The 14,685-nt window shown below is 36.8% G+C and overlaps 1 protein-coding gene across 1 annotated transcript in view; it reads left to right on the top strand.

The window, feature by feature from the left end:
* The window catches only part of GABRA2 (gamma-aminobutyric acid type A receptor subunit alpha2), a 58,880-nt gene extending 45,150 nt beyond the window's left edge, over positions 1-13,730 (top strand). The window contains exons 7-9 of the mRNA XM_050895692.1: positions 216-368; positions 9,175-9,377; positions 13,422-13,730. Of these exons, the coding sequence (XP_050751649.1) occupies positions 216-368; positions 9,175-9,377; positions 13,422-13,730 (665 nt within the window). The remainder of the gene's footprint in view (positions 1-215; positions 369-9,174; positions 9,378-13,421) is intronic.
* Positions 13,731-14,685: the final 955 nt, after the last annotated feature.

Below are 14,685 nucleotides of genomic sequence, written 5' to 3'. Positions count from 1 at the left end.
TCTTTCCTGGAGCTCAGTCGGAATAAGATGTAGTTGTACTCAAAACTTTCTTATGTTCTGTAGGATGCTTTCTACTACAAAATACATTCTGTGCAACTTAACCCTAGCGCATTTGGCTTACATAAACATACCAAACTTTCTTTTACCAAAGAAATGGTCTTTCTTAAGATGATAACCTTTTGTTTCATTGTACTTTGTTTGTTTGTGGCACCTAGGCGAATATACAGTAATGACGGCTCATTTTCACTTGAAGAGAAAAATTGGTTATTTTGTCATTCAGACTTACCTCCCCTGTATCATGACTGTCATTCTCTCTCAAGTGTCATTCTGGCTGAACAGAGAATCCGTACCTGCCAGGACAGTCTTTGGTGAGTATACTGAGTAGCATTAGCTTTGTTTGCAACAGCTGAAGCTGTTAGGAAGCATTTCTGAAGTCTGCTTGGTAAAGGCCTTTTTCATTCAAGTTAGTGTGTTTGTAGAATGCAATACTATGTCTAGTCTGAACAGTTTTCAGCTGCATCTTACAGATATCCCGAGAATCCCAAAGTTTTTGGAAGTTAGCACATACGAGAGAATTGTCCATATATCCTTGACTCTTTCAAGAGCAAAAAGTTTTCACAGAATGGAAAAAGATGATAATGTTTCTATTTAAAAAGTAAATTTAGATTATTTTCTGAAATGTCTTCCTTACCTTGATATTATCCAAATATTTTGGTACTTGGTAGATAAGCACATTTCTTTCTCTCTCTCTACGTAAATCAAGCAAATTAAATTTGAATTTGTTGAATTATTTGAATGTGTTAAACTTTGCAAGCTGCAGTTCTTTAAAAGAAACTCTATTCTGGGGGTCTGGGCAAAACTTTCTCACTAATTCAAATTGGAGTACTATAAGGCAGTGAACAGCTTCAGCAGCGCAAAATAATGGTGTTTCTCTTAAAATAAAGTTTTGCTCTCTTCTTGATTAAAGCAAAGTAACAAATGTCTTTCTTATTTGCATAACTTAAAGTTCTTTTAATTTGTTTGCTTTTAAAGAAAAAGAGACTAGCACAACAAAAAGAAAGCAATGTCTGTGTGGAATCAGCCATCAGAAATGCTGCATAAAATCGTATGATTAGTCATCAGTAAACACCATGCACTTTTAAAAAAATAGGCCAAACTCAAATGCATATTAAGTATGATGCACAAGAAAGCACTTACTGTCTCTCCTGGTAGAGAAAATGCCACACAAAGCATCGTGAAAATTGCAGGTTTGAATATGAGCCTTATTGAAGTCAGATGAAATGGGTCAGTGGTTTTAGTGGGACCAGAGTTCTACCATATTTTCCCAGGCAGTTATCAGGCAGATTTTTTTTTTTTTCCATTCTTCAAAATCTTCTGTGGATTTGTCCATTTCCACTTATCAAAATGTACATTCCTGTTTTCCAGCCTTGCAAGTGCACTGTCAAATCCTTCTGTATCTCTGTCTTTGCCCTTTTCTGTACGCCCTCCTACACATTTAGGACAGTGTAACTGGTTTGTCCAAAAAAAGTCTCACATCTTCTCTTCCTAAAATGCACTTTCTGTTACTGTGTCGTTGGTAACAAGGCACTACATCAGTAACAAGGCACTAGGATCATTTTGCTGGAATGTTGTGTCCCTTCCTGCATACCTCTTCCTTGTTCCTGATTTATTTTTTGTTTAATTTATATCTTTTTTTTAAATAAGTAATATCTGCATGGCAGCCTGCTGCTTTACTCTCCTAGGGGTTTAGCATAATATGGATAATGAACAGTGTCCTGTTTCAGGATGTCTTGAGGGAAATGGGTAGGATGGCCACAAGAACAGAAGCATCCACCCAAGTGACATAAAATCTAAAATCTGTTTAGTAAGCACAATGGGTATATTGAGGAGACAGCAATTTCTATGCTACTATTTTATTTCTGCCACACAGACACGCACCTCATGCACCAGTCAGGGCTCCGTCCCCTCCAGGCCAGCTTAGACTGGCACCCTGAACCCAGGGGAAAAAGACACATCCAGGCTCTGCCTGATGGAGCAGCCTAGCCCTTGCATGCAGGATGTCCTGGTTTCGGCTGGGACAGAGTTAACTTTCTTTTTAGTAGCTGGTACAGTGCTGTGTTTTGGATTTAGTGTGAGAATGATGTTGACAACATGCTGATGTTTTAGTTGTTGCTAAGTAGCGCTTATCTTAAGCCAAGGACTTTTCAGTTTCCCATGCTCTGCCAGCAAGCAGGTGTGCAAGAAGCTGGGAGGGAGCAGAGCCGGGGCAGCTGACCTGAACTAGCCAAAGGGGTATTCCATACCATGGAACGTCATGCCCAGTGTATAAACAGGGGGGAGTTGGCTGGGAGGCGCGGATCGTGGCTCAGGAACTAACTGGGCATTGGTCAGCGGGTGGTGAGCAATTGCATTGTGCATCACTGTTTTTTTTCTCCCCCCCCCCTTCTTTTTTTTGTTATATTCCTTTTCATTACTATTATTATTATATTTCATTATTACTATAGTTAGTATTATATTTTACTTCAGTTATTAAACTGTTCTTATCTCAACCCATGAGTTTTACCTTTTTTTTTTTTTTTTTCCTTTCCTCCTCCCCACCCCACTGGGAGGGGGGAGGGGGAAACGGCTGCGTGGTGCTTAGTTGCTGACTGGGGTTAAACCACGACAGCACCTCAGGCTTAGCCTTCTGCATTGGGTTGGATGTCCCCTGAGGAGCTATTTCTTAACATTCTTTTACACTGTAGATGAGATTGTCAGCATAAGCTGCGAACCGCCTCTCATCATGTAGCCCCAGCCGAATCTCCCAGTCTTTCTCCATAGCTATTGGCAGCAGTTGTCACTGGGTTTTCTGATACCCTCTGGTCTCCTGCCCAAATGTGTTACAAAAATGTGAAGTTAGCCACAGTTTCATAACAAAGCTCATTTATTGCTTCTTACTGTTTTGTGGCTCGTACTGAATTAATCTTGACAGTTAGAGCTGGGCAGGCACACTCCAAGGTCTCATTTGGGTGGTACTTTCAGGTAGACTCCACCCAGTGACACATGAAACCCATGCTACAGCTAAGTTAATAAAACAAGCTACTTCCAGCAAGGAATATAAAAATTGCAGGAGATTTTACTTTACGTTTTTATTGATCATACTTAATTCTTAGTTTTTATATGGAGTAGTCACTTGCTAGATACCCATCTTTGCATTGTATAATACATATATCAATATTAAAATATGATTAAGTACAAAATATTAGTTTTGATAAAGTGTTTTTCAGAATCAATGAGAAATTTATTTTATATAATTGGTACCTTCTTGAGAGCTACCAAGTCCTGGAAAAGACTAATGACTGGAGTACTGTTCCTTTCAGAGAAAAATAACTCCCAGTTATTCAGAGTACCACTTAGCATTTATTATTTCATGTTTGAAAGAAGTTACTTTTCTTTCCCCTTTCTATTCTCTTGCAATGTAGTTTCAAGTTCTAGGTTAACATTAAGGGCTTGGTATAATGAGGCTTCTTTTATAGTTGAGCTCTTTAATCCCTTTCCTTTATGGCATCTATTTAATATTGTTGACCTAAGCTATCCCAAATGAATTATGGCCTAATGTTATATTGTTTCAGCTGTGCTTTAAATTATTGGAAGAAGAAAGTTTTATCATCGTTAATTAAATAAGTCTTGAATATGTTTTCTCTAGCAGATAAATTTGAAAAGCATTTGATTGCATTTTTAACGAAAGAGAATAAGCCTGGTTCATAATGCCTTCATTTAGTGCAAGATTACAATCTGTTTCATTTAGTAATGTGTTTATTGTTATGTATTTATTGTCAACAATATTAGCAAAACTAATCTTGTGCAGCTTATTGAATTCTTGCTTCATTTTTAATGGGTCATAACATTTAGAAGCATCACGTATTTGAATAGCAGCATTAGATGCAGGTGACAGAAAAATCAGAAATTAGTTTTCTTAGTGCTACAGTTATCTATGTGTTTTAACTCACACAGAATAGGAATCAGGATGTTAAAATTAATGTAGTTAGATATATATTCTTTGATACCTGAAGCAGGCAAGAACAAAAAATAAGTCACATTATTTTTTAATACATTGTCTAAGATGCAGAATTTTAACTTCACACAGCTATGTTCTTTTGCCAGGACTCTGTTCTCTGTGATCATTTTATCCTTATGCTGCATTCCTATCCCTGTGTTTTGCTTGTTCTTGGTGTATCTTTTCTGAACCTATATTAATTAATGTACATTTTGAAGCAAAAAGTCATTTAGACCTGAAATAGACAGACTTTTTAATTGTGCAACTACAGAAAGGGGAACTTAAGAAAAGTTCAGACCTATTCTCTGGTTATTTTTACATGGGAATTGAATAATGTAGACCCTTCCTTTTGAACAATTCTGTACAAAGTACCTTTTCCCATTTTGTTGAAAAAAATCTCAACTGTCTTTATTTACTTCTCCTTTCACATGCTGCAGATTATCTTTTGTGCCTTTAGAGATATCCCACCACTCACAACTTTCAGTCTATAATTTCTTAATTGGGAACTTCTGCTAACTGTAGACATAACACTCTAGTGGTAGGCAGTGGGCAAGCATACCTGGAAACCTGTAGCCCTTAGTTAGAGATTGAGCTGCTGCAAACGAACTAATATGTCTTCTCAGCTCGGTGGTGTGCCAAAACACTAGCTCATGTTCCAATAGTGGCATAATGACATGCAACTTTTACTGGAGCTGGGGTAAGTAGCACTTGCTGTTCAGCTTTGGGAAACAGTTTGGCTGTCGATCGATGGGGAACTCTTGTTGTTCATTGCTTGGTATTGGTACAGTGAAGCAACCTGAGCACCGACGTCATGATATGTATATGTAGCTTAACTGACTGACTGAATGCAACTTTTCTGGATTATGTTATGGTCCTTGGCCTCCCACGCTATTTAAAAAGGCTTCTGGCCTTTTGTGTTGTTCTTTTAGTAAAAAGGGTAGACAGAGCACTTGAGCTATTTTCTACAATCTTTCTCTCAATGGTTGTTCAGACTTAACTCACGGTGTCTAAGCAGAATCAATGTACACTCCTTTTGTATTGTATTCTCAAGTAACACATATGCATTGTGTAAGTAAAAAAGAAACAGTATGGTGTGTAGCCAGATGTTATGGTGTAATACTTTAAAATTACACTGTCCCCAGAATTTTTAAGCTTTTGTTTAGACCTCCAACCGTTTACTCTTGGAGTGATAAAATGAAGTAGTAATCTGTATCTCTGTAAAAGGGACAACAGTCTTTTCTTTCTGCTATGTTATTTGTATTTATAAATCTGCTCAGGTTTTGGTCAGGTTGAGTGCTCTAATTACCTAAAACATTTGCAATTACTGTTAAGAAAAAAGAAAGAGTGAAATAATAGAGCAATGGAATTAGCTTCCTAATTAAAAAAAAAAAAGTAATTTATCAATCCTTTTGTCATATGTTCTTCAACCATTATGTGTATCTTTGCAAAGTGCTATGATGAAAAGATAAAATTGTGGGGGGAGTAGCATGGCATTATAAGAAATGGAACACATTTTAAGCATTTTGTACAAATTATTTGCAAAGCTGAAGTACCTCTTTTGTTACAGAAATGTCCTTTGGTAACTCATTATTTACGCCTTTTACTTTCATTTTCAAAGGAGATGTCCACATTCTAACACGAAAAGGCTAGGACATGATTTAGTTGACTAAAATCTGTTCAAATTAGAAAAATCAGTTGATACACAAGAGGTGAAATTAGGGTCCAAAAGAACTTGTCCCTGTCAAGGAGTAGCCTGACTTTTGCACACAAATGTGGGCATAAACTAGTCATCATGACAGATTTTAACTTTAATATTTATGTGCTAGCTCCTCCAATTTCCACTGTATGTTTTTAGTTAGGCATTTCTAGTTTTTCAGTTTACCCCTTCCGCTGTTGCATGGCAGTGCCCTATACTGTTGAGTGACAGAAATTATTTGCCCGAAGTTAGCTGTCTAACTTTAAACACATCTTGAAAGGTATCCATCTGTCCTGGAATCCAAAATATGAAGGAGCTGGTGTTTTCCACATATATAAGTTTACTGCCAGTGAAAAGTGTTGAATTTACAGCCCTGAAGATGGATATCCTCTCTCCAGTGAGCAGATGCCGTTTCAAAAATGGCACCATAAAAAAAATCCTAGGCAGTCAAATAGCTCCAGTCTTGGCCTGAATGGATAAACCTGTAGTGATAGAAGATACTTAGCTTTTATAGGCATGCACTGCTGAGAACAAAAGTTGTGATGATGTTGGGGTATATTTACTGTCAAGTATAAAATACTTGGTCCTCTTCAGAGAACGGAATGTCAACGGTTTATTTTTTGGATACTTTTTCAAGACAAACTGATGACTGCTTATGGTCTCTTACAAGATGATACCTGTCCATGTCCTTCTGGCACCCGTTCAGTGCCACATCTGCTGGGTGCTGGGCTATAGTAGATAGTTCTTGACCTGTGTATAAACTGTGGTCTTTCTACATCATAGTGAGACATCATGCAGTCTTTACATAACCTGTTACATTATTTAGGCTGTTCAGAGTAATATATGATTTAGGGGAGAAGATTGTTTTCCTCTAATATTTTGACTACCTCATTGTAGGGGGACAATTTACTCACTATTTTTTATACCAATTTTAGTTCACTGGTGTTATGAATTAGATAATGCAATGAGGAGTGTTTTTGATCTGGTCAGTGTATGGGGTTTGTGGGGTCCTAAGTTAAATCTTTGTGAAATAAATGTGTTTTGTTTTACAAGTTGACCATGTTCCTCCACATTAATAATTTTTCAGTCCTCTCATGTTTAGTAGGGACAAGGAGGCAGGTTATTTCCATTCAGTCCTTTTTTGTAAAGAAAACTTGATAATACTGATTTTTCAAATTAACTATGATGTGCAAAATCATATGTCTTTTGACTGAAGAATAGCATATATAAAGTATAAAAATACTAGAGATCCCTAAACTGACAGGTATCACAGATTAAATTTTCTGTCCAATTTTTTCCCCACTCAATTCAGATTAAATGACTATGGTAGCTGGAACATCACTGAATTTATAGAGTGAAGGAATAAATGGAAGTGCATTGGCAATTGTCTGACAATGTGCTGTTTGATTAGCGTTTGGGCCACAAAGTGGTGTGGCTTGCTGAACTTTTTAGAGAAGTTGTCAACTGGTAGCAAGGTACAAGATGTAAATTCATGATGTTTTAATTGAGACTAGAAAAGGTCAGCAGTTAATCTTAAATTAGATTTCTGAAGAAGCCAATGGGGCTTCCAGAAGATTAGTTTATTCTAAAAGGTAGGACTTAAACAGAACAGTACCTTAGCAACTGTATATATTTACATGTGGATAAGGTCACCTTATCTCTGAGAAACAATCACTTTACTGATACTTCTGTATAATTAAAGTGATTTATCTGCAGCTCAGGACCGGTGTTAAAATTTGCATGTGATAATTTTAAATGTAAGATAGACTGCCTTTTCCCTGAGGTGCTGAAAATAATTAAGCCATATGTTGTGTAAGTGTTAGGAGAGAATAAGTTCCTTACAAAATATATTGTCTACACGTTTTCATACAATATAGTATGATAGCTGCTTCTTTTTCATTATATAGGCTAGTAGATCCCAACAGTGTCACGGCTGATTCCAGACCAAATCCACTTCTTTAATTTATGGAGGCTGAAAAATAGCAATGAGAGAATTATGTTTGCTAAGGTGTCTGGATACTGTGTGACTCAGCAGGATGTTTCTGTGCCTTGTTTTCCCTGCTGCACAGGCTTTTGGAAACACATCAAGGGAGAGTAGTGCTGAGGCTGAGTCCACTTAGCTTTGCTCTGTCATCCTTTGTAGCACCCTCAGAGATGGAGATTCTTTACAGGAGGGATGGAAGTTGCAAAACCTGAAGAGGTCTGAGTAGGTGTAATTGCTGCCTCTCTTCCCTCTCACACAGTGGTTAAAAATGCTTCTCTTGTAGCAGACGGAAAATTTGAGCTAGGTCGATCCTGCAGAACCCAGGTGACAGATTGCTGACAGTGGAGGATCTGGCTTAGGGAGAGTGACTTTCTCTTAGGCATCCTCTTACAACAATTTTATGAGTGTGTAGTTGTTGAAGCTGTGATGTGCTGTTACTAATATTTCTGCCATGGCATCTCCTTTGCCTGTCATAATGGAGTGTAGGTTTGCTGATCTGTGCTACGTATGTCACTTTGCATTGCTTTTCTTTCTGGAGATGTATTTAATGGTGTGCCACAAAGGGAATAGTTTAGTTTATCTAAGTGTGATTCAGCCTGAGGTGGGAAAACTGATTTGCTTAAGGAATGGAGACTGCGTTTGTGGCTGTGGGTTTCTGCTTGCTGAAACTGATTCAGAAAATTGTTCTTCTCTTCCTTTCCTCCATTAGATCTTTTTTCTGATTATTTGGAGTATAATTCCTGGCTTCGTACTGGGTCTTCATTATGTACAAAGTTCTGTAAAGTGATTTTAATAACTGCCACAGTGAAAGAACAATCTTCCTGGATCATCAAGTCTTGTTTTCTGACACATAATACACAGTTACAATAATCTGGCATTTCAAATCAATATACTGTTCTAGAAAAAATCCATGTTTACCTGAATGAAAACTTAATCTGTTTATGTCTTCGACTATGTCACTGGATGGTTAGTGAGACAGCTACTGGCAAAAAAAAAAAAAAAAAAAAAAAAAAGTTATTTCTAATAACAAAGGTTGATTTGTGTGGTACTGTCAGGCCAGACCTGCAGCCACTGCAGTGAAGCCAGCCACCAAACATTAACATATTAATCATTATTACTGTAATGCTGCAAAATATTATGATTGCATTAAGGAATTGTTAATTTTGTCCCTTACCTGTCCTGATAGCTAAAGAAAAAAAAAAAATTATCAATCTCCTGTAAGTAAAATCTTCAGCTGATTAAAGAAGGGAAGTTTAGACAACAAAATTGAACTAAAATACTTCAAAGGAAACTCCAGATGCAGCCTTTAATATGGTTTTGGCAATTTGTCGCCAACTTAGATAAGCAAATTTTCCATTGTGTTTCACAAACATACCATAACAATTTTTGGTTTGTATTTTTGTTAACATTCAAAATCTAAGTGAAATTGTTGATGTTCGTTTTTTTGTCCCCTTGCAGGAGTAACAACTGTGTTGACAATGACAACACTGAGCATCAGTGCTCGAAATTCACTCCCCAAAGTAGCATATGCAACAGCTATGGATTGGTTTATTGCTGTTTGTTATGCGTTTGTATTCTCTGCATTAATTGAATTTGCAACTGTAAATTACTTCACAAAACGAGGATGGGCCTGGGATGGAAAAAGTGTGGTGAATGATAAGGTAAGTCCTAAGGAAATAGCCCTATTTCCAGTCAATTGCACTAAAACAGCTGTACTATATTGTTTTGATAAAATTGGCTATATAAAAAAAAATAATACATGATGCTTTAAATCAAAAGAATGTAGATGTATTTTCTGTACTGAACAAAAATATATCTGCCCTGATGTAGCTAATCTCACTTGGTCTCAATAATCCAGATTTAGTTATCAAGCACATCCTTTTTTTATGTTGGGAACTGTCTGACTTGTTTCTTGACTCCTCAGGTACAACTGTTTATCTGGTTATTTAGAAAATTTAATCCAGATTATGTTGGTTGATCACTTTTTTATTATTTCATCCAATTGAGTTGGAAATGAGAAAAAGACGAAAGAAAGATATAATGTATATTAATTTTCCTGGTAACTAAGGATCAGAAAAACAACTGAATGCCCATATATGTAAAAAATATTAATAACAAAATCTAGAGGTTTTGAACATTTTCAGCATTCTGAAACTTATCCCTAATGATATGTAGACATTCATTTTTAAACTAATTTAAATAGCAGTTGTACAAAATTCTGAGTACTTCTTCACTTATGATGTATTGATGCTCTGAGTGCGCAGAAACACAATCATGCCTTAATTTTCTCGTATTGATAGTAGTGTAGGTGTGATAGCATGAAGAAATTTTAACCTGATAGAATTTCTTATTTCATGAACAAAATGAACTGGTGATACACCTAAATTTGTGTTAAGCTTTACAGTTTATAATTTTAATAACACAGAACAAATGTTAAAGCTGACTTCTTGTTTTGACTGACTACTCTATTATATAATTTTGTCCTGTCCCAGTCCCTGATTCTACCAATGGAAAAGGATTTCTCTGACAAAGAATACTCTGATTTCTGTGGTTCTCCTTAAAATAGGATAGAATATTATTTGCTTCCTAGATAATAGTAGATGTGAAGCAAAGTTTAATTAACTGATGGTTTCTCAGCACTTTGAATGCATAAAGTACAATGCATAAAGAAGCAAAATGTTCAGTTAATGGTAAAAGAGAATTAGAGGAAATGAGTACATTGTTTATAGTTCCCTGTGGCTTCCAGAAAGACATGAACTCTCCATAGCTTCAGGATCTGTTCCCTCATGCTAGAAGTAAATACCGAATCACTACACGTTTATCAGCATGTCATGAGTGAAGCTTTTCAGACTGGCACATTGCCCTGGCATTGTAATAATGTAGGGAGCCCTTATAAACTCTCTGATCATCCTTTGGCTGTTCCTTTAAATTAATATAACAGTGTTGTCTCGTGATCTTAGGAGTGGCAGCTGTTTAACAGCTAGGTAGTATTCCTTCCCTAGGAATGACAAAACTAGCCGTTCCATTTTAAGATTTATATACCATTCATGTGTCCAGTTCTCTATTTTCTTCAAACTGACTTAACAAAAAGCTAAACTTTTAACATATTCATAGTTTCTCATACAAAAATATGGTTCATCTTTATTATGCAGGCCTCATTAACGGTATTACAGATACCTTTTAAAAACACACTAAGTGTGTCTGAAAGGAAGGAATTATAGGTCAATTAGAGTGTTCCTCTCATAATTTGATTTGGTAATTTGCTCTTATTTTTCCTGAATGCATCTGTGCACCTAAAGCCAGGCTTACTCTTCACCAAATAAAGTGAAATATGTTTCCTCAGTGACAGTCATCTGTGTTCACATTATATGGAAATTTCTATCTAAGTGCTGTCAACATGGAATTTGTCTCACAGGAAAGCAGGTGCAGGGATAAGCTACATATTTGATCATCCCTTTTTCATACTCCAGTCGATAAGGAACAATGCTGAATTCCCACCCGATCCCAGATTTTCTTTTTATGTGACAACATCTCCTGAGACAAGGTATTTGGGGTGCAACATCTAACCATGAAGATCTTATCAAGATTTGTAGATGGCCCTGATAAATATCAAATTGGAGCTAATTTAAAACCAAAATTGGAAATTGGGTAGATGCCTCCCAGTGGAAGTAAAAAATTGGAATGCACCTATATGAGAAATGTCACAAGAATTCCCTCACTTGTGCCACTTCCATTATATTAAAAATCAAACCAAACCAATACAACAGCTGATGATTTCTTATATGAGCCAGAAGTTAACTATTTCTTCATCTGTTTAATTCTGTATTTTGTGGAAGAGCTGGCCTGAATCTAATATTTATTTGCCTGCTTCTAAATTATATATGGAGAGCCTTGCTTCCTGAGAAACTGAAATCCTTCCAGTCTTTCCTGTAGGTTATTAGAAGTTCCTTAGTTTGGGATTGGTGCAAAACAGTGAATCAATTTATAGCATTACAGTCTTATTGAAGAGCTAGTCTGTGTACCTATATATGTCTAAAAACTCAAGCCTATACTCATTACCTATACATCCGTGTATCTATCTATAGACATAGCCTCTCCATTAGACTGCAATTGGCTGAACTTTAGCCATTTGAAAGCGTACACAATCGCATAAAAACACAGAATTGCTGAGGCTGGAAGGGACCTCTGGAGATCGTAGAATTTAACTCCCCTACTCCAAGGAGGATCAGCTAGGGACGGTTGCTCAGGGTCATGTCCAGATGGTTTTTTAATATGTCCAAGGATGGAGACTCCACAACCTCTCTGGGCAACCTGTTCCAGTGCTTAGTCACCTTCACAGTAAAACAGGGTGGGGTATGTTTAAGTGGAATATTCTGTATTTCAGTTTGTGCCCATTGCCTCTTGTCCTTCCACTGGATATCACTGAGAAGAGTCTGGTCTGGTCTTTACTCTCTCCCACCAGATATTTATATACATTGGTAAGATTCACCCCGATCCTTCTCTTCTCCAGGCTAAACAGCCCCAGCTCTCTCAGCCTTTCATATTTCAGATGCTTCAGGCCTTAAATCATCTTTGTGGTCCTTTGCTGGACTCGCTCCATTATGTCCATGTCTCTCTTGAACTGGGGAGCCCAGAACTGGTTCCGGCACTTCAGATGTGTCTCACCAGGGCTGAGTCAAGGGGAACAATCACCTCCCTTGGCCTGCTGGCAACGTTCTTTGTAATGCAGCCCAGGAGGCTGTTGGCCTTCGTTGCTGTGAGGGCACATTGCTGGCTTGTGTTCAACTTGGTGTCCACCAGGACCCCCTGGGCTTTTTCTGCAAAGCTGCTTTTCAGCCCATTAGCCCCAACCGCTACTGGTGCATGGGGTTATTCCTCCCCAGGTGCAGGACTTAAATTTCCCTTTGCTGAACTTCATTAAATTCTTGTCATTCCATCCCACTTTTATTATCTTCTGTTATTTTTTAGATTCTAATCCCCATGTTCATCACTGTTATGCATTTTTTAAACAATAATTTCTGAAAAACAGAAATAGTACTTGGGCTAGTTCTCAGTTCACTTCTGCAACTACTAGGCTGGAGTCCTTCTTTCTCTTAATTGCAGTCTCTTTCTGACCTCTGTGTGTGTGTATGTATATATACATACACAAACACATATTTCTCCAGAATCTCTTAAAAACGTAGACCATTACTGAAATTCCTTTATTTATTGGTGGTATGTTATGAGATGTTCAAATAATAGTGATGCTAGATTTATGTGGGAAAGATGGCCATTTTATTGCAATGCCGGGTAATCTTTTTTTCCAGTCCACCCATTCACTCCTAGTTCTCTTAACAGAGAACATTTTAAAGATCTTGCAATTCTGTTGTAAGGAGCCAGATACAAAGCAGCTAGAGAAAGACCAGCTCTTTTCCAGCTATCCTTACAATTGCAGTAACAGACCCTTCCTCATATAACTTCAGTAGGGCATTTGATGGTGCAAGAGTCCATGTTTTTAGAGCATTCTTATGTTACCTGTAGCTTCTTTTTGGATAGACTGGAAGTGTCTTTCTTTATATTTGAATTTATCAGTATGGTATTGCTGATATTTATTTTAACATACTCACATATACTAATTTGTTTCTTTTACATTTGAAATGATGTTTTATTAAGTCTATTCTGGCAAATACACATTAAATACTTAACTTCATGCTGTCTTCCAATAGAAAAAAGAAAAAGCATCTGTCATTAAGAAAAACAATGCCTATGCAGTGGCTGTTGCCAACTATGCTCCAAATATTACCAAGGACTCAGTGCTACCAACCATCTCCAAGAGTGCTACAACTGCAGAACCCAACAAGGCAAAACCAGAAGCGAAGCCACAGGAAGCAAAGAAGACATTCAACAGTGTTAGCAAAATTGACAGAATGTCTAGAATAGTGTTTCCAGTCTTATTTGGTACTTTTAATTTAGTGTATTGGGCTACATATTTAAATAGGGAGCCTGTCTTACTTGGCTTTGCGCCATCAACCTAAAAGCTGAATTGCACTGAGGACTTAAAGCATCATTCTAATCAGATAGGTTGTTCGCTATGTACAGTACGACTAATAACTGCTAATCTGTGAACCATTATGTACAGAGTGTATATAGATGTCTTATCTGTGTATCTCCAAAGGAGGGACACAGTGTTAATTCATGGGTCTGTAAACAGATAGCACCCATGGCAAATATAGCCAGCTCTGTAAAAGTTATACCCAGGGGAGTTCTGTTAAACTAGGATTCAAATATACAGAATTATATTCTCTCCGTACAATGAAATGAAGGTATGATCCTACATAATTATTTAGGAACAGTATTTTTTTAATTTAAAGTTAAAATATTTTTCTATGAAGTAACTAGTTCTACTTTAATGAAAGAAACTGTCATTTAAAAAAGTGATTTTTTTAAAAAGGTGTAATTGTTTCGTACAATAACAGTACCCATGTACATAACAGTACGGAGGTAGTACAGTTCTACTGTTCACAAACATTCTGGATACTAGTTAGGCTGAAGAGGTAGTAAAGACTACTATATGGCAAAAGCCACAAGTTTCTTACTTCTGTCCTGTTTGAAGTTGTTAATAAACTCTTCTAATTGATTTCAGGGAAAAGCAAGTGTTAATCAAATTTCCAATACCAACCAACTTCTGCTAGTGAAACTCTTCACTGTTTTATTTATTTGATGTTGCTAAGCCAGGTTGTCTGGTTCAGCAAAGTTGGATTTTTTTGCTTTTTGCTTTTGTTCTTAATTGGATCATTGTCAGGTTCATAAAAGCACTCAGAAATTTTTCAGAGTTAAGTGTATCAGTAATATAATACACTCTTTTTCCTTGCTTAACATTATCCTAAAACCTTCCATTAAAATATTTACCTGTATTTGTCCCAGAAAGCATTGTTTTCAAGGAAAACAAGAACCATGATTTAAGTTCAGGAAATTGTCCATATAATAAAA

The sequence above is a fragment of the Gymnogyps californianus genome, chromosome 4 (assembly GCF_018139145.2).
Source record: "Gymnogyps californianus isolate 813 chromosome 4, ASM1813914v2, whole genome shotgun sequence".
NCBI classification, from domain to species: Eukaryota; Metazoa; Chordata; class Aves; order Accipitriformes; family Cathartidae; genus Gymnogyps; species Gymnogyps californianus.
This window is presented reverse-complemented; position numbering and strand designations above follow the sequence as displayed.